Raw genomic sequence first — 21,212 nt, forward strand, 5'->3', positions numbered from 1 at the left:
AGATTCCATATATATGTGTTACCATACAGTATTTGTTTTTCTCTTTCTGACTTATTTCAATCTGTAGGACAGGCTCTAGGTCCATCCACCTCACTACAAATAACTCAATTTTGTTTCTTTTTATGGCTGAGTAATATTGCATTGTATTTATGTGCCACATCTTATTTATCCATTCATCTGTCAATGGACACTTAGGTTGTTTCCATCTCCTGGCTATTGTAAATAGAGCTGCAATGAACATTGTGGTACATGAGTCTTTGAATTATGGTTTTCTCCGGGAATATGCCCAGTAGTGGGATTGCTGGGTCGTATGGTAGTTCTATTTTTAGTTTTTTAAGGAACCTCCATACTGTTCTCCATAGAGGCTGCACCAATTTACACTCCCACCAACAGTGCAAGAGGGTTCCCTTTTCTCCACACCCTCTCCAGCATTTATTGTTTGTAAATTTTTTGATGATGGCCATTCTGACCGGTGAGAGATGATACCTCATTGTAGTTTTGATTTGCATTTCTCTAATAATTAATGATGTTGAGCATTCTTTCATGTGTTTGTTGGCAATCTGTGTATCTTCTTTGGAGAAATGTCTATTTAGGTCTTCTGCCCATTTTTGGATTGGGTTGTCTGTTTTTTTGATATTGAGCTGCATGCCTTACTTAGACTAGAACTAGGACTGAAAGACAAATTTTCAAAAAGTGGTAAATCCTTCTGATCAGTATCTTAGGAGATAACACCTAAAAGCCAGAAATAAAAACTAAAGCACAAAATCCAATAGCTAGCACTGTAATCTACATTTTTCAGTAGAAGAGTCATCATTTACTTACATTTTAACGTCTCTCCAGCATATGGTATGTGCAATTTAAATCGGTCACAGTTGGGTCCAGGAGTCAATGACGTGCAGCTTTAAAAGAAAGAAAGAGAAGAAAAGAGTTTCTTAAAATCCCGCGTATTTACAATATTTAATAAGTTAATAAAAAGTGATCCTTAAAGACAACCGATTAAAACACTGGCTTATAGAACAAAATAAAAGCCCTTAATGGTCATGGAGGCCAAGACACAGCAAGACTTGCACTCAAACAAATAATTCATTTCTCCCACAATAAAACCTATATGCCTTCTAAAAATAAATAACAACACTGCTTCAACTACTTCTCTCAAAGAAGTGTATCTCGACTTTGAAAACAGGTATATGATCCAAAACAGGTCTGTAGTCTTTGATGTCAAGAGCTGTAAAAGAAGAGTAGTTTTATGGTCATATTTTAAATATAGACTCTTGGTTTTCACTCAGTTAGTACTAAAAAGAGCCCACTTGTGGTCTTTTTCTAGTACCAGATGGTTTTCTCTCTTTTCCCGAAAATAAGGCGCTTCCTCTAGATTTGGCGCCCCATAACTTACATCTGTAGCAGAGCACAATGCACTGCACTCAGTTTCAGATAAAATGCAAATCTAAAAGGGGGGTGAGTTAGTCACCCAGGTCTCAACAGCTTGTTTTTTTTTTTTAATCTATTACTTAACAAAGTTATACAATACTCTTTGTTCTTTACAGAGATTTACTTTGTAAGATATCTCTCGTAATCTTCTGAGTCATAACTTCAACTGCATAACAGCAGTATTGGCTTCATAAATTAATAAAATATTAATATGAAGTCAGTCAAGGCAGTTGTATGTCTTCATTTAGTCCAAAAAAAAGCAAGGTTTTTAATTTGTAAAGAAGGCTAATTTTCATTCATAATTCCAAAACTGCCTATGAAACATTTCTGAAAAAGAACCTACAAAAGTAGTTTAAGGAATGGAAGCATTGTTAGAACAAATGTACAACTTTCTGAGATGGCCACTTTGAAGGGCAACAGTCATTTGAAACTAAATTTAAGAAGTGCTGGCTTGAAAAAAAACTAACTCAGATCTCAGATTAACTATTACTTTTTCCCAAAACTATTTGAATGTGAAAGAGAAAAGAAGCAGAGAGAAACTTTAATGTATTTAACATAAATCACTAGGTTGATTATTCCTCTTTACCTTTAGGGGCCAATAAAAATATTAGTTTATAAACTAAACAAAATTGCACTAGTCATTGCAGAGTAATCTACTTTAATGTTTTACAGGTTTTAAGAACACAGCCTCCTTTACCTTTCAATATAAAAAATTCTTCAGGGCACATTTTATTAAAGGTACTAAAATATTTCTCTTATAGTATAATCTTTTCTAGCTCACAACATAGTAGTCCTTTGAAAACACTTATGGGAAACACATAAATTTTCGCATTATAAAATACAAAGGGACAGAAATGACCCTATAAGCAACACTAAGAATTTTTTCTCTTATATTCAACCAGCAATGTTTTTAAATGATTTTTTTTAAAAATATTCAATCAAGTGTCTTTTGGGGTCTTGAAGATCATCAAATTACCTACACCGCTTAACGACTGAAGTTATTAATAGTACAGGAAATCCTCAGGATTAATCTGATTCTGGTTTGTTTGAATAACTCATCCTTCTTCAATGTGAATTAGGTTTCTAAATTCTTACATTCACGGTGGGGCCACACTTTATATTATTCACTTTATGCCTTAACCATGACTAGGAAAGTGTTTTTGTGCTCTGCCTCTTCACCTTCCTCCCTTCCTACTTGAAGGGCTGGTTCCAGCCACCTCAGGGTGTAGAAAAATACATTCCTCCACCTGCGTGATTCACTCACTGATTCTTTTCACTTAGATAAGATTTACTGAACATTGTTCTATGTGTTAGGAATACAGGGTGGACAAGACAGACAAGAGCTACAGTCTCACAATAATTAAATTCTAGCGAGGGACGGAGAAATGATAAAAAAAGAGACAAACACACAAAGATGGTTTAAGATTGCTAAATGTGATGAAGAAAATAAAGCAGCGAGCTGCAATAAAACAGGAGCCACATTACACTGGAAGACCGGGGAAGACCCCTGGAGGAGGTGAAATCCGAAACCTGAATAACGCGAAGGGGCCAACCATGAAAGCTCTGGGGAAGAGCGTTCCAGCTAGAGGAAACAGCTGGTGCAAAGGCGTGAAGGCAGGAACAAGTTTGATATTTCTGGGGGAAGGAATCTTGCTAAGTCTGGGCAATGCGGCTAGGGCAGAGTGACTGAGAGAGAAAACAGCAAAAGATTAGGACAAGAGATTAAGCAAGGGACAGACCACGCAGAGCCTTGGAAGTGGTGGCGGTTGATCCAGGTTTTACTCTAAGCACAAAGGAAGGTTTTAGGAAGAGTAATATTATCTGATTCTAAGCTTTTAAAAGATTACCCAGTATACTGTATGGAAAAGGGAACTGTAAAGAGGCAAAACGGAAACGAGGAGACCAGAAACGAGTCCATTTCAGGCCAAGAATGATGCTAGGTACTTGGATGAGGGAAACAGCAGTGGCAAGGGAGACCAGAAGATTTATTCAACAGGGACAACTAGCGGAGAAGCTCACGTTTAAGGAGAAGGGAAGTCAAGAGCTGAAAGTGTGAGATGACAGCCAAGTCTCACATGGACACAGAGGCAGATCCATGGGTGGGCCAGCCAATCTATACAGGCCACTAACACAGCATGAAAAAGAAGAAAAGATAGAAGAAAAACTCACCTTAGAAGAGTCCTATTGTTGGAAAGATCACTTACTCGAAGTGGGGATGGTGTCAGGGGTAATACTCCTCAAACAGGAGTATAAACAGGTTATGTCACTAATCTCCAGTGAACTGTAGGGCTTCTGTTTTGCTGAGAGGTATACACAAATTTGGGGCCAATAACTGAACTGTTCAAGGGAACAGAGGCAAGAAAGGCTAAGCTGGTCTCTCTCTCCTAAAAAGTAGTCAGCTTCTCCTCCAATTAAATACTGAGAAAATTATTTAAAACATCTTGTTAGGCTCTGTCTTTCATATTACCTAGGATAAATAGCTTTATGGGAAACAAACCAATGTCATGTTACCTAAAGGTTCTTTTAAGATTAAACCAAAATGTTTCCCCTTTTTTAATTACCTCTGTCTAAAACTGGTTTTGGATGGACTTCCCTGGTGGCACAGTGGTTAAGAATCCACCTGCCAATGTAGGAGACAAGGGTTCGAGCCCTGGTCTGGAAAGATCCCACATGCCGCGGAACAACAAAGCCCGTGCATCACAACTACTGAGCCTGTGCTCTAGCGCCCGAAAGTCACAACTACTGAGCCCGTGTGCCACAACTACTGAAGCCCAAGAGCCTAGAGCCCATGCTACGCGACAAGAGAAGCCACCACAATGAGAAGCCCACACACCGCAGAGAAGAGGAGCCCCCGCTCACCGCAAGTAGAGAAAGCCCACGAGCAACAACGAAGACCCAATGCAGCCAAAAGTAAATAAATAAAATTTATTTAAAAAAATAAAATAAAATTGGTTTTGGTCATGTTATTTAATATACCATGAAATTTCAAATCACACTCAAAGAGTGTTTTTCTGTTAATCAAAAAAGGGCACGGGTTAAAAAATACTGAAAACCACATATGGATAGTATGGCTCCACGTACGGAAAAGATAGATCAATGTGTGTGTATTCCTATGTACATAACAGATTTCAAAAGGACCGTCACCAAAATGTAGCAGGATTTGGGGTGATTTTTAGCATGTTCTTCAACTACCTTTCTGCATTGTTTTGATTAATAATGAACATGAACTATTCTACAATTATATAAATATTTTAAAGCTAAATACATTCTTTTTATATTTGTCTCAGGAAACTTGGCTATGATGGCTTGATTTATCTTTTTCTTCTAAAGTGCTTCACTCCTCTTCAAAAGGAAAGAAGGCAGGATGATCTACCTATAAAGAGTCTACAGGTAAAGTATATGAAAGTCTTTACATTGTGATATCACAAAATGTCACATTTGTAACATTTATTATCTCTCCACAGTTTCTTATGTGGCAGGGTTTGGGAATGGCTTGGCGGGGCAGTTCTGGTGTAAGGCCTCCCATGAAGCTGCAGTCAAATGCAGTTACAGAGAACTAATACAGTGGGAAAGTTCATTCTCCTAGAAAGGCACTTCCTTACACAAGCATGAAAATGCTAGTAAATAAAAAGCTACCAACTTCATTAAACTTATATTTGTATAATGGCAACTTGTCCTAACACACAGTTAGAGCTAAGGTTTAAAAAACCAATATTCCAAACTGAGTATCTTTTAATAGTAAAATAATTTTTAAATGACTTAGAAATTGCTGACAATTTAAATGTAATTTCAAATTTGTCTCTCAACTATATTTTTTTGTTTAATTTTTTTTTTTTTTTTTTTTTTTTTTTTTTGCCACGCCAAGCAGAGGCTTGTGGGATCTTAGTTCCCTGATCAGGGATTGAACCCACGCCCTCAGCAGTGAAAGCACGGAGTCCTAACCACTAGACCACCAGGGAATTCCCTCTCAACTATACTTCTTGAGTGCTTACTACAGGTCAGGCAGTGTGCTGGGCACTGGGAATACAGCAGTGACAAGAACAAAACACATATCTTGGCATTATAACATAAAAAGGATTTTTGGATGAACTATGCTCTAAAAATGTATCTTTCACTAAATTCTAATTACCTCAATATCTGGGGACTCAAGATTTTAAAGTTTAACATGGGGAAGAACAAAGTGGGTTGAGTTCCCTTTTAAAAAGATTATGCAAGTGGGAATTCTCAAGTGGGGATTCAGGTTAACAACAAATCAGGCAGTTTACTCTGGTTCTTTATTACAGAAATTGCAGCTAACCATTGGCACGTTGAAATGCGAAGCATAATAACCTTCTTATACTCTCGTTCCTATGATCTCTTGTTTTACATCTAATCACGACCCTCAGTATTATTATTGATCTATTTTCTAATTGTGGTTTGTTTTTCCTACCAGATCTAAGATTCTTGGTGCCAAGAACTGCTTTACAGTTTTTAAAAATGTCTTAGTACAGCATCTAGCACAGTGCTAAGCACCCAGCACTGATGACATTTTACTGTATGATTGTAATCATCAGCTAAACTCAGAAACTGTCATTTTACAGATGACAACAGATTAGAAACCACTTCCACTTCTGGCCACATCTTATTCTCCTGGGCCTAAGCATCTTTTCTTTTTTTTCTTTTTTTTTAAGTTTTATTTATTTATTTTTGGCTGCGTCAGGTCTTCATTGCTGTGTGCAGGCTTTCTCTAGTTGTGGCGAGTGGGGGCTAATAATCTTCATTGCGGTGCACGGGCTTCTCATTGCAGTGGCTTCTCTTGCCGTGGAGCACAGGCGCCAGGCGCGTGGGCTTCAGTAGTTGCGCCTCACGGGCTCTAGAGCACAGGCTCAGTAGTTGTGGTGCATGGGCTTAGTTGCTCCGTGGCATGTGGGATCTTCCCGGACCAGGGATCAAACCTGTGTCCCCTGCACTGGCAGGCAGATTCTTATCCACTGCGCCCCCAGAGAAGCCCAAGCCTAAGCATCTTTAAATCATCTTTAAATCTCTAGAATCCAGCAGCACTGGTGTCCAGAACGTAGCTACTCCACCGACTATGTATGGAGATAAAGGTTTGCTGAATGAAAGGTTTGCATAAGACTTGATTCCCGGTCTAGTGCTCTTTTCCTGACAAAAACTGATGATTTAACTGGAATTGGGAAGGCGCTCTCATCCTCACCTCTGAGAAAGCTGAAAGTGTGACTATTTGTGGAAGGTCCCCCCTTTGAAGAGTTGTGCATGCAACTCAGAATTTAAACTTAAAGTCACTACCTAATATTACTGTTTTCACAAGAAATAATAATAACAACAACAGCTAACATTTGTTGGGCATTTACTATGTGGCGAGCACTGTTCTAAGTTCTTTAATTAGATTAAACTATTTAAGCCCACGGCAACCTTCAGAAATAGATGCTATCATTATCTCCATTTTACAGATGAGGAAACTGAGGCATACAGAAGACATGCAACTTGCTAGTAAGTGACAGAGCTGGGATCCAAGCCCAGGATGTCCAGCTCCAGGGCCCATTTTCTTAACCACCAAACTAAATCATCTCTCAATAATTAAAGGGGAAACCATCAGACTTACTGGAAAATGTGAATTATAACTCTTTTCAACAAACGTGTTTTTATTAAGTACTTATAATACTGGAAAGTAAAAGCTGACAATAAGTTGCCAAAAAGTGTCCAACCACATGTGCTTTAATGAAAAGAAAATGATTTCTCAGTAATAAGAACTGTATACATGTAAATCAATGATGCAAAAGAGGGAACAAGGCCCTTATAACTTGATTAAATAGATGCTACAATGTTGACACTCTTGATTTATTCAGCAAACTCTTTAAATAAATAGTGAAACATAAATTTGGATTTGAATCCTCTTTAAATTATTACTTGTTCCTAATTACTGAGATCAAACTCAAATTAGTAGAGTTTCACTCTAAAGAGGAAAAGGTAGGCAATTTCACAACACTTTATATGATATGAGTGACAACCAAGAATTAATCTTGATTAACAAAGTTATATGAAGATATTCTACAACATTTAAGACATCAGCATTTTTAAGACAATGCAAAATATATGCTTTCTAGCTTAATGCTAAACCTATTATTTGACATACTTTCTGGAAAAAATAATGACAAACCATTTCTATTCTTCAAGCCACCTAAAAAGAACAAAGTAGATGAGTCTAGGGTTCCTTCCCTGAGTCTACGTCAGTTTCCTTTACCCTGACTATTAATTCACCATTTGGCATGTTCTCCTACATAGCTTCCTGTTTTCTTGATAATGACGTTTGTGCTTAACCAACAATATTTAACAGCAGCTAAGAAGGAAGTCTTCAGCTTTGGCAACCTAAAATAACAGGTGACTATAAAGAAAAAACAGGCTCAAAGACCAATAACTGCATTTTAAATAACTATTAAGTTATAAATTAGAGTGAATTATTGTTAGTTGATATTCAGCACATTTCCATTTTACAGAATTAATTTATTTTCTCTGAACTAAATCCAACATCAATAATTCCACTCAGACTAAATCAGTTTCAAAATTATCAGTTTCTAGACTGAAATTCAGCAGTATTAAGCAGTAAAGAAGCTAGAAGACGGAAGTAGGATATCTTAACAGCTATCTAAATAATCTATAAAATGGGCATTTTATCTGTGAAGGCATCTGAACCTCTGATTCACAGAATCTTTCACCCTCAGTCTTGGAAGGGAATTATGGTACGTCTAAGTTGACTATATCAAAACCCACTAGGTCAAGTCTTAGGCCTTTCTACAAGAAGACTCATGAATTAAAATTGGTAAAACGAGGCAGCAAAATCACACTGAAGTAGATGTTTTAGATCAGGGGTCCCCAACCCCCAGGCTGCGGACCAGTACTGGTCCGCAGCCTGTTAGGAACCGGGCCTCACAGCAGGAGGTGAGCAGTGGGTGAGCGAGAGAAGCTTCATTTACCGCTCCCCATGGCTTGCATTACCACCTGAACCATCCCCCCTCCCCCGTCAATGGAAAAACTGTCTTCCATGAAACTTGTCCCTGGTGTCAAAAAGGTTGGGGACCGCTGTTTTAGATCATTATCCAGGAGAATGAAACTACCTACTTGATGACATATGATGTTCCTGATATACCAAATACATCCTCTACATCTCTAAAGCCTAAAATCTATTTCTGGGCCCTACTAGAAAGTGATAGATTTAATTCTTAGCATAGGAATCCAAAATGCCATTACCAGAATAAGTGAGTCAGCCCAGAATGTTTTAAAAATTATAAAATTAAAATATTCAAAAATATGTGTTTGCCAGTTCATGTGGCATCAACTGTTATTCTCAGTTTCCATGCTATATCTCCATTTATAAATGAGAGATTTCAACTCTACTTTAGAGTAGGGAGTATTTTTAAATCTTAGTAGGTGTTCCTATAGCAAAAATGTGGTTTAAATTGCAATATGATTTCAGTAGGAATGATGGGCTCAAATACTATTTTTAGCAGTTAACTAGGAGGGGGGGAATCCTTTAACTTTCTGAGATAGATGCTTAGCTCATTACTGTCCAACCTTTCTTCTTTTCTAATACGTGCATTTAATTCACTCTGCTAACAGAATAAAAAAGAAAATTAAGAGGATTATCTCAATAAGTGCAGGATAAGTGTTTGACAAAATTAAATATCCATTTATGATTTTTAAAACTCTTTGAAAACAAGGACCAAAAACAGAAACTTCTGGGGCTTCCCTGGTGGCACAGTAGTTAAGAATACACCTGCCAATGCAGGGGACACAGGTTCGAGCCCTGGTCCGGGAAGATCCCACATGCTGCAGCGCAACTAAGCCCGTGCGCCACAACTATTGAGCCTGCGCTCTAGAGCCTAAGAGCCACAACTACTGAGCCTGTGTGCCACAACTACTGAAGCCTGCGTGCCTAGAGCCCATGCTCCGCAGCAAGAGAAGCCACTGCAATGAGGAGCCTGTGCACCGCAATGAAGAGTAGCTCCTGCTCGCCACAACTAAAGAAAGCCCACGTGCAGCAACGAAGACCCAATGCAGGCAAAAATAAATAAAATAAGTAATTTTTTTAAAAAAAGAAACTTCCTTAATATGATAAAGGCCATCTACCAAAAACCTACAGCAACATCATACTTAGTAACAAAATGTTAAAATTTTCCCTTTGAGATAGAGAATCAGACAAGGATATCCTTTCTTACTACTTTTACTTAACACTGTACTGGAGGTCCCGGCTAGTACACAGTATGTAGCATGGGGAAATAAGGATATAAATATTGGAAAGGAAGAAATAAAACTATACTTATTTGCAGATAATATGACTGCATGTAGAAAGCTTTTAAAATCTTCATCTGCATCATTGGAAATAATATGTGAGTTTAGTAAAGTTGCTAGACAAAGAACATACAACAAAAATCAACTGTATACTGTATATGTACATCTATATACCATCAACAATCAGTTAAAAAATAAAACATCAAACAACAAACATCAAAAAAAATAACATCAAACAATCGAATACATAGAAACAAATGTCACAAAAGATGCACAAGAACACTATGTAGAAAGCTATTATTAAGAAGAAAATAAAAAATGAACATAGATATCGTGTTAACAGATTAAGAGAAACATAATGACAAGATGATAGTTCTCCTTAGGCTGATCTGGAACCTGAAAGGCAGATTCTAAATGGAATGTTAAGAACCAAGAATAGACCAGATTCTCTTGAAGAAGAAAACTTGAGAGAATTATTTACAATAACCAAAAGGTGGAAGCAACCCAAGTATCCACCGACTGAGGAATGGATAAACAAAATGTAGTATATACATATAATGGAATGTTATTCAGCAGCCTTAAAAAGAAAGGAAATTTTGGGACTTCCTTGGTGGTCCAGTGGTTAAGAATCTGCCTTCCAATGCAGAGGGTTTCGAACCCTGGTCAGGGAACTAAGATCCCACATGCCACGGGGCAACTGAGCCCTCGTGCCACAACTAGAGAGTCTGCGTGCCACAACTACTGAGCCCACACGCTCTGAATCCCACGCACCACAACTAGAGAGAAGCCTGTGCGCCACAGCAAAGAGCCTGCCCACCGCAACGAAAGATCCTGCGTGCCACAACTAAGACCCAATGCAGCCAAAATCAATCAATCAATAAAAAGCAAGGAAATTTTGACATATGCTACAACATGGATAAACCTTGAAGATATTATACTAAGTGAAATAAGCCAGTCACAAAAGGACAAATACTGTATGATAACATTTATATGAGGTACCTAGAGCAGTCAAATTCAAAAAGACAGAAAACAGAATGATGGTTGCCAGGGGCTGAGGGGAAAGGAGAAATAGTGTTTACGGGGTACAGAGTTTCAGGTTTGCAAAATGAAAAAGTTCTAGAGATGGATGGTCATGATGACTGCACAACAGTCTGAATATACTTAATGCCACTGAACTGTAAACTTAAAAATGGATAAAATAGTAAATTTTATGTCATATTTTACCATAATAAGGAAAAAAACGCAGGAGGAGAACTTACTCTATTGGGTATCAAAAATTACTATAAATCATCAAAATAACGACATTGGTACAAAGACAGACAAATAGAACAGTGGAACAGAATAGAGAGTCCAGAGAAAGATCCTCACATATCTGGACAGTTGATTTATGACAAAGGCATCTTTACACAGAAGTAAGGAAAGGAAATTGTTTTCGATAAATGGTGCTGGGTCGACTGGGTATACTTGCAGTGAAAAATATGAAACCTGATCCCTATCCTTGTAATATTCCACAAAAATCAAGTCTAAGTGGATTGAAGCTCTGAATGTAAACAGTGAAGAAAAATATTTTTAGAAGATAACTTGGGATGGAGAGAGATAATGTAAGAATATCTTCAAGAACCTGGGGTGAACAAAAATTCCCCAAAAGCACTAACTATAAGGGAAAAGATGGGTAAACAGAATCACCTTAATATTAGATCTCCTGTTCATCAAAAAACACCATTAAGGGAGTGAAAGACAAGCCACAGAGTGAGAGATGATATCTGCAACATATAAAATTGATTAAGGGCTCATATCCTGACCATATAAAGAACTCCTGTAGTGTTAATAAGAAAAAGATAACTAAGTTAGCAGACCCAAAGGAGCACTTCATAAAAGGAGATCCAGGGGTCTCCCTGGTGGTGCAGTGGTTGAGAGTCCGTCTGCCAATGCAGGGGACACGGGTTCGTGCCCCGGTCCGGGAAGATCCCACATGCTGCAGATCAGCTGGGCCCGTGTGAGCCATGGCCGCTGAGCCTGCGCATCCGGAGCCTGTGCTCCGCAACGGGAGAGGCCACAACAGTGAGAGGCCCGCGTACGGCAAAAAAAAAAAAAAAAAAAAAAAAGGAGATCCAAATGGTCAATAAACTTATGAAAAAGTGCTTATGGAAGTTCACATTTTCCTTTCATATAATACTAAATCATTTTGAAACAGCTGTTTTCATGATCTTCATCTCTTTTGGTGGGGGGGGCGGTACGCGGGCCTCTCACTGCTGTGGCCTCTCCCGTTGCGGAGCACAGGCTCCAGACGCGCAGGCTCAGCGGCCATGGCTCACGGGCCCAGCTGCTCCGCGGCATGTGGGATCTTCCCGGACCAGGGCACGAACCCGTGTCCCCTGAATCGGCAGGCAGACTCAACCACTGCGCCACCAGGGAAGCCCTTCACCTCTTCTTTAATTGAATTTTTCTTAACTCTTATGGAAACATTTCCAAAAATATGTGATTGGGGATACACATTTCCTTACTCCAAATCAATTTATAAGTATTTGTTGAACATTATTACTAAGATAACTATATAAAGTGTTACACCTAACAGGTCAATGGTCCATGGTCTGTCTTCAAGTGAGTATGTAAGACAACGCACTAGGATGCAGGAAGAAAAACTTAGGGGAAAAGAGTGTGTGTGTGTGTGTGTGTGTGTGTGTGTGTATGCATATATATGTGTATGTATGTGTGTGTATATATATATATGCAATATATGTATATGTACATGTGTATATATATATGGACAGAGAGAGAGAAATTAATCCTTACCAATATGTAGTATACAGATTGACCCTGGCACTCTCTTTCAGTTCCCATGTAGTTGTTCATGTGCCTTGAGTTTAAAAAGATTACTTTTTCAGGTATGACAAGTGAAAATGCCATGTTAAAATTACGTAAATTATGTTTACAGTAGTGCTTATTTCATTTTATATCATTTTTTAAACTTTTATTTTATATTGGAGTATAGTTGATTAACAATGTTGTGCTAGTTTTGGGTGTACAGTAAAGTGATTCAGTTATACATATACATATATCTTTTTTCAGATTCTTCCCCATATAGGTTATTACAGAATACTGAGTAGAGTTGCCTGTGCTATACAGTAGGTCCTTGTTGATTACCTACTTTATACACAGTAATAGTGTGTATATCATTCTTTTTAATATATGTCATATATGTTTTATAATATACAAGTATGTTTTATAATTAAATAAATATGCATGTATTCGGGGTTCATAATCAAATTATTTGAGGTACATAATCAAAAAAGATCACTGCTATAAGAGTTACAGAAAGGAGTCTCTATTCTCAAGAACCTTGAACTGTAATCAGAAGACAAAAATCAAACCTGTGAAAGTCAAACACGGCACAATTTAAATAACAATCCAAGACAACAATAGATATAAGTCACAAAGCAATTAACATGATTAATTGCCAAATTAGTGGTTAAAGAAAATAAGCACAATAGGAGTTGAGACAGCAGAGAAACCACTTTCAGCAGGTAGTCAAGGAAGGTTCACTGGAACCCGGGCTCTAAGAATTAATTGGATCTGATCAAGAGAGAGGAAGGAAAAATAAGTACCTGCAAGTGTCCTTAAATAGGGCAAAACCAAGGAGACAGATGCTCTGCTAAAACAAAAGCTCTATAATAAACTAGAGTACATTAAACCTTGGATCCCTTAATGCTCAGCAGCCTACCTGGTGGCACACAGGAGGCACCTGAAAACTACTGCATATATAGTACAGGTGAGCAAGTGGAGCCGGAGAGGACAAGTGTGCTCCAAGGTCATATCAAAGTTGAAACAAATTACATAAATGTCCTGGACAGATTCCTATTCCAACTGTGGGAATGCTGGTAATTCTTACATTAAAAAATATTATAGGGCTTCCCTGGTGGCGCAGTGGTTGAGAGTCCGCCTGCCGATGCAGGGGACACGGGTTCGTGTCCCGGTCCGGGAAGATCCCACATGCCATGGAGAGGCTGGGCCTGTGAGCCATGGCCGCTGAGCCTGCGCGTACGGAGCCTGTGCTCCACAAGGGGAGAGGCCACAACAGTGAGAGGCCCGCATATCACAAAAAAAAAAAAAATTATAGAAATCCCCAGGGACAAGGCCAACTTACATACTATTTTTTACAATTAATGTACAACATAATTTTAGAAAAAGCTATTTTTATATAAAACACTTAATTTGTTCAATAAAAATATTCCTGTAACAGTTTTAGGCCACCATTTTCATTCCTTGACCCCAAACATGACCTAAATGGATGTATTCCCTATTAATACTCTGAACTCTGCTTTATATTTTATACCATTTATAACCTATATGCTAAATCCCAATCTCAATTCCTGCTCCTTACAGGAAAGGACTGGAGAGTATTTATCTTGGCATGCTCCAGTGGCTCACGTTCTCAAGGGAATGAACTAGCAGAGCTTTGATCTTTCTCTTATTGATTTTCATGATATTCGTTTTATTTGTTTGTATCTCCACAGTGCCTCACACTTACTAGCTGCTCAGTATATTACTTCTTATAAAAAATAAATTTGAACACTGCTATATTTAAAATAGATAACCAACAAGAGCCTACTGTATAGCACAGGGAACTCTGCTCAATATTCTGTAATAACCCAAATGGGAAAAGAATTTGAAAAAGAATACATACATGTATATGTATAACTGAATCACTTTGCTGTACAACTAACACAACATTGGTAATCAACTATACTCCAGTATAAAATAAAAATTTAAATAAATAAATAAATTTGAGTGAACATGAACAGTGCAAAGGCAGGGTACAGAAAAGAATAAATGGAAAACTGGTAGGGGACAGGGGAGGACAGAGAGAAGAAAAAACAAGAAAAAGTAGAAGAGTGAACTGCAGTGGAAACAGACAACACAGTGGAGGTAAAAATGGAGAAGGGGAGAGAGAATGGGAGAGCGGAGGGAAGAGGGAGAGTTAATAGATTCTGAAGTGTCATTAAAGGATTCCCTTTCCTGTTGGTGAGAGGTGCTTTCCAAAGATGAAAGAAAAGTTTTTTAAATTCTCAAATTCTTCTCTTTAAGTGATTATGAAAAAACTTAGCATCTGCTATATGAGCATATCTGGAACTACAAGATAATGGGACAAATGTGCCATCCACGGATTTCAGGTGTAGGTGGTTTTAGAGGATTTTTTCTTAGATTGCCATTTGAGATACAACTGTTATACACTATGAATTTTAAAGCCTCGTGCAGGTTAAATAATCGGTCTCTTCCTTGGTTTCCTCATCTGTAAAATGGGGATGATAGTCACACTCCATGGAGCTGTTATGAGGATCCACTGACTTGATATATATAAAATGCTTAGAACAGGGCCTGGTACAGAGTACGTAATTACTGTTAGGAGTATTCAAAAGCACAAATTGCAAAACCAGAAATATGGAGAAGGAAAGTCTATCTCAAACACTGTATTCATTAAAGCCTTAATTTTGCTTGGGTAATAATTTTCAGAATTTAAAGCAAACAAGCAAAAAAAAAAATCTTCAATTGACCCCCTCACCTCACTACTATGCCTTCTTTATTCCACAGACAAAAATTATCAGAGGGGGTCCCATCGTGCAGAAATTGAATCAGAGCAGTAAAATGATTTTCCCAGGTCCCAAGTCAAATCTAATGGAGCCCAGGATGCCCCTCATATTGCACAGCAGGACCCACAGGGGAAGAGAGAGAAGAATATCAGCTGGAGGATGTAAGTGGTGGCAGAGCCGGAAGAGAACAGGAGCCATCAGAGAAAAACAAGGAGGGGAAGCCTCTAGTCTAGACCAGAGGCTTTCACACCTTTCTGATACACAGTAAGAAACTTATATATCACCACTTTGTACCACCACTCACTACACACACATGCGCTGAGTATATATGTACATATATGGGTACGTGTGTATACACGAGTGTCTATGTGTCTATATATACAAATTGAAACATTTTTCTGTAATACTTAGCTCTACTACATGAAATGCACTGATATTTTTTATTCAATTCTATCCTATTTCATATTTTTTTAATGTGGATCGAGACCCACTAAAATGATTTTATAACACACCAATGGGTTACAACCTGCCAATGGTTTGCAACACAAAGCTCTGTCCAATGCAACCTCAGAGAATATAATTTCCAGAAAAATGAAGATAACAGTACTGTACTCCATACTGGTTAAAACCATCCCTCAAACACGTCATTCAGCTCTGGGTATTACACTTTGAGAAGTAGAGAGACTAACTGGATCACATTCAGAAAAGCCAACAAGAATGGTAAAAGGACACAAATCACATGGTATAAGCAAAGGCTATGTGTCAGCCTGCAGAAGAGAAAAATACAAAACGTGACAGCTATCTTCATTTATGTGAAGTACTGTTGCATCGAGGATTCATTGCTTGTTCCATACTGTGTCAAGATGTAGAAGTGACACAAAAGCACTTTCTAACAGCACAGCTGCCCAATAAGTGGCCTTGGGACTCATGGAGTTTCCCTGTGACTGGAGATACTCAGGCACAGCCTGGACAGGCGCTTAGCAGGGAAGCTAAGAAGGGGCTAATATATCACATGGTGGTTGTTAGAAGGGGCTAATACATCACATGGTTGTTGTTAGGGTTTAATGCCTTCCAATCCTGAAATTCTGTTAACTCTAGACTAGATTAAGACAATATTATACTATAACACGACTTAAAAAGCCAACACCAGTTCTTTATTAAGTTTTTATAAAAAAATGAATTCTACCATGAACTACATTAAACAACCTGAAATGGCAAATGTCGACATTTTAACAAAAAACAATATAATAAAAATTGACTTAATGTGCCCAGCCCAGTCAATAAAAATCATCAGTTTTGACAGAAAAAGTGAAATGCCACCCAAGTCACTGGCATAGTGTTAAGATGTTTATCAACTTAGAAAATATAAATCCATATATAGCTTTAACAAGCAAATAGCAAAAAATGTTTGATTTTTTTTTTTTTTTGGTGGGGGTGGGGTGCCGTGCCGCACAGCATACGGGATCTTAGTTCCCCCACCAGGGCTCAAACCCACACCCCCTGCAGTGGAAGCGTAGAGTCCTAACCACTGGGCGGCCAGGGAAGTCCTAAAATGTTTGATCTTTAAAATGCGCAGGAATAAAGGAAGAAGGTTTCCCCAAAAAAGACTATATTGTAAACATTCTCTCCTTACTCAAAAGTCATGCTTACTCAAAAGTCATGCTTCTTTGGTCTATATGTAGAATACACAAATAAAGTAATCATGCTTTGTCTGAATTTTTACTAAACCAACTAACTGAAAGTTTTGAGAGAAGTCTTCATTCTTATAACCTTCTACCATATTTGTTCTACTGTATTTGTTTCAAACGAAAAAGAAACCAGTATCTCAGATTATGCAATGTGTAGCTAGGAATTACTTATCACTAATGTACTACACTGTCTCACCCCTCAGATAGAATTCTCAAAAAGGCCAACTCCAGGACTGTCAGAATGTAGAAATCCTCTGAATAGTGACACTCAAAATGGGGCCCATGGACCAGTACTAGACTATAAACTATTACTAGTCCATGATGAGACAAGCACAGATACTGAGAGTAAGAATTTAGAAACTTTTAGAGCAATTTATAAGAGTAGTTTTAATTTTGATGAATCTAATATAAAGAATCTAATATAAATATTTCATTTTTCTAGTAGTTCTTTCTTATTATATTTTAGAAAAGTATCAGTTGGTGACAGACTGGACTTTTTTTAAAACTCTAGTCCTTCACCAAAGACAGTTTGAGAAACATTTATCTAAATATCCTTTAAATGCTGAAGGTCCTTGACCATAAAGATAAACTGCTTTACTTTGATGTCCCCCAATCTCTCTATTCCCTTTGGTTTTCCCACTACAGTAACAAACACTATTTACTCCTTGCCAAGTGTTCTTTTGATATCCCTGCTAAGTTGACAATAATATCAATATAGCTCACTGCTTAAAATTTATCATTGGATTATCTATCTGTCTGCTCAGAGTTTGCAACACTACTTCATTTGCATCCAGATGTAGCTCCAACATGTTCTTGGATTCATTCCTTTTAAGAAGATATTAACTAATTTGATGATCCAGTTTGGAGGGGTCACCCAATCTTATAATATGACTGCTGGCATAATCTGTGGCAGTAAGTCATAATTTTTTAGAAAGTCTAAAGATAGTATAGCTCAGTTCTAAATCCTAGGCCTCCACACCTAAAGTAGTGGCCTGCTGCGTCCTGAACTCATGATTAAAGACCTGATACCTCTGCAATTCTGCCAATCTACCTGGACTCTCAATTCTCCATTTGAACTATTTGGTCCCCAGAATCCCTTCTGATTACACATTCTTTTGTTTCTTACACAAATATGTACAAAGATGGATATAATAAATATATAGTAGTCCCCCCTTAAATGCAGTTTTCCTTTCCAAGATTTCAGTTACCAACGGTCGAAGTCTGAAAATATTACATGGGAAATTCCAGAAATAAACAGCTCATAAGATTTAAGTTTCATGCCCTTTCTGAGATCTCGGGCTGTCCCATCAGGAATCCCCAGCCATGTCACGGTCTGTTCCTGACATCCAACTGCTGACATCATCAGGGCTCAGTGATCCAGGATCACCTGAAGCAGATGGTCCTCCTCCCGACCAACCGTCAGGTCATTAGTAGCCTAACACTAAGTCACAATTCCTGTACCATTTACCTCACTTCACCTAATCATGTAGGCATTTGATCATCTCCCATCATCTTAAGAAGACAAAGGGTACTTACAGTACAAGATATTTTGAAAGAGAGACCACAGTCACATAACTTTTTTACCGTATATTGTTAGAATTGTTCTCTTTTATTATTGTTGCTGTTAATCTCTTACTGTGCCTAATTTATAAATTAAACTTTATCATAAGTATATATGGAGCTCAGTACTATCTGTGGTTTCAAGCATCACTGGAGGTTCTTGGAACATATCTCCCATGGATAAAGGGGGACTAGTGTATTTATAAAAACCTGCCAATAACAACTCCTAAAGACATTTTTATTATCCAAAAATATAATCAATACTACTCTTAGGAAAAATTAAATAAATACACAGGGCTGTGCTATAAGAAATCATTCCAGAATGCCAATAGTTACATACTTTTAGTTAAAATGTGCAACATCACTTAAGCTTCCAACTGTTCAATAACTTGAATAATGGAAAAAAGCAAAAAAAAATATGAATTAGAATTCATATTTTTGACCTAAATGAGAATTTAGGTCAAAGAATGAATCAGTGACAGACAATAAAATAACTACATGTTTACCTTCTGCCCCAGTTCCAACTATGAAATTGTTTAGTCTTTAATTTGTAGACATCTACAAGCTCTTGTCAAATTATCTACAACACTGAGAGCCAGCTCATTTGTAGTAACTTATTGCCTAGAAAATATTATTTTAGACAGCTACTTTTTCTGAATGACGTCTAATACTGACCTCTTCCTGATGTTTAAGTTTTAGTCTCAACTGCCTAAGAAATTTCTGAAATCTATCCAGTAAATGGGTTTTCTTACTACCATATCTAAAGATGTTTCACAAATGTAGATGGCCAAAACACCTGTTTCACAGTATACTATATTAATAAGTGATTCCTATCTTTTTCTGGCCAATGTTTTCTTGAAAAATAAATAAATAATATCTGGTAGAGAAGACCTGGGATCCAGTCCTGTTCTCCACAACGTATCAGCCAAGTAACCCTGAATGAGTCACTTAATCTCTCTGAGATTTATGTCCTCATATGTATTTTTAAAAATTTTAAAGGGATGATTATAAAAACATTCCTCACAGATTTACTGAGGGCAAAAAAGAGCCAATGAAAAAAGAGCTTTGTACTATTCACAAATGCTAAATACATTTATTGCCCATTTCTTTATGGTAAAAAGATGACAGATAGATAGATAGATTGATAGAAGATAGATAGAGAGACAGATAGGGAGACAGATAGATAGATATTGTCTATTTAGAGCTCTGAATCCACTGTTGGCCATGGTCAGTATCCACTATCCAATTCACAGTAAAATAAATTTTATATTCTTTCCCAGGAATGCTATTGAAAGTTCTGTCACTCCTACAATATAAAGTATATACTCACACAAAGAGTCCTGATGATAAACCTACACCGGGAAGGGCACAAAGTGACAAAGATGCTCTCTTTTGAATTTCATTCTTCCCCAAGTCCGTTTCTTCAATCTTCTATCCCAATGTCTGTGTTTTCTCCTAATACTAATAAAAATTTCCCCTGATGCTGTCTCATCCCACTGGGCTCCTACAGCAGAAACTGTTTTTAAGCCAGATCTACCTTTTTTTAAATGAATTACACAAGTGAAAACCTTTCACTATAAAAAAATTATAATAATATGGAAATCAAAGTACCAAGTATCCCTTCACGGCTCATACTTCCCTCTCCCAAGTTAACCACTGAATTGAGGTTTTTAAATATCCTTCCAAACCTTCCTCCATACATTTAGATATACATATGTACACATCTATAGAAGACTTGTGTACACAGATACAGTCATACAATACCTGTTATACTGTAGATTGACACTTAACCTACTTGCCATTCAGTCCTGATCAACACTCCTCTAGTGGCACTTTGGCAATACAGACAATACTTCCCAGTGGTGGCTCACTGAGATCATTCCACTCACAGCACAGTTTCTTAGAGCTTCAACAAGTATCTGCTGAGTGCCTACTTTGTGCCACATACAGGGTGTAAGGTCCTGAACAAAACAGGCATGGTGCCTGCCTTCATGGAGCTAAAAGTCTGGCGTTAAGACACAGCATTAAATAAATAATCAGCTGTGGGGCTTCCCTGGTGGCGCAGTGGTTGAGAGTCTGCCTGCCGATGCAGGGGACACAGGATCGTGCCCTGGTCCAGGAAGATCCCACATGCCGCGGAGCGGCTAGGCCCGTGAGCCATGGCCGCTGAGCCTGCACGTCCGGAGCCTGTGCTCCGCAACGGGAGAGGCCACAACAGTGAGAGCTCTGCGTACCGCAAAAAAAATAAAAATAAAAAAATAATCAGCTGTGAACATAATTTCAAATGGCAGAAGTGCTAAAATAAGATGTTACAGGAGCAACCTAAATGGGAAAAGAATTTGAAAAAGAATAGATACATGTATATGTATCACTGAATCACTTTGCTGTACACCTGAAACTAACACAACATTGTTGATCAACTATACTCCAATATAAAATAAAAAGTTAAAAAAAAAAATAAGATGTTACAGGAGAACACAGCCAGGAAACCTAATTTAGCTGGGGGCTAGGAGAGCCCTCTGAAACTCTGAAAAAATTACATTCAAGCTAAATCTGAAGCATTGTAGAAATCAGACAATTCATAACAGGAGGAGAAAGAATGATCCAGGAAAAGGAAGGTGGTGAGCAAAAGCCCCCACTGGAAAAGGGCTTGGGGCCTTCT

General features: G+C 37.9%; 1 protein-coding gene across 2 annotated transcripts in view; it reads right to left on the reverse strand.

The window, feature by feature from the left end:
* The window catches only part of BABAM2 (BRISC and BRCA1 A complex member 2), a 437,255-nt gene that overhangs the window by 394,142 nt on the left and 21,901 nt on the right, over positions 1-21,212 (reverse strand). For both annotated transcript variants that reach the window (XM_065890615.1, XM_065890614.1), the window contains one exon: positions 823-899. In XM_065890615.1, coding sequence (XP_065746687.1) covers positions 823-899 — 77 coding nt within the window. The remainder of the gene's footprint in view (positions 1-822; positions 900-21,212) is intronic.

Source organism: Phocoena phocoena, chromosome 14 (genome assembly GCF_963924675.1).
Source record: "Phocoena phocoena chromosome 14, mPhoPho1.1, whole genome shotgun sequence".
Lineage (NCBI taxonomy): Eukaryota > Metazoa > Chordata > Mammalia > Artiodactyla > Phocoenidae > Phocoena > Phocoena phocoena.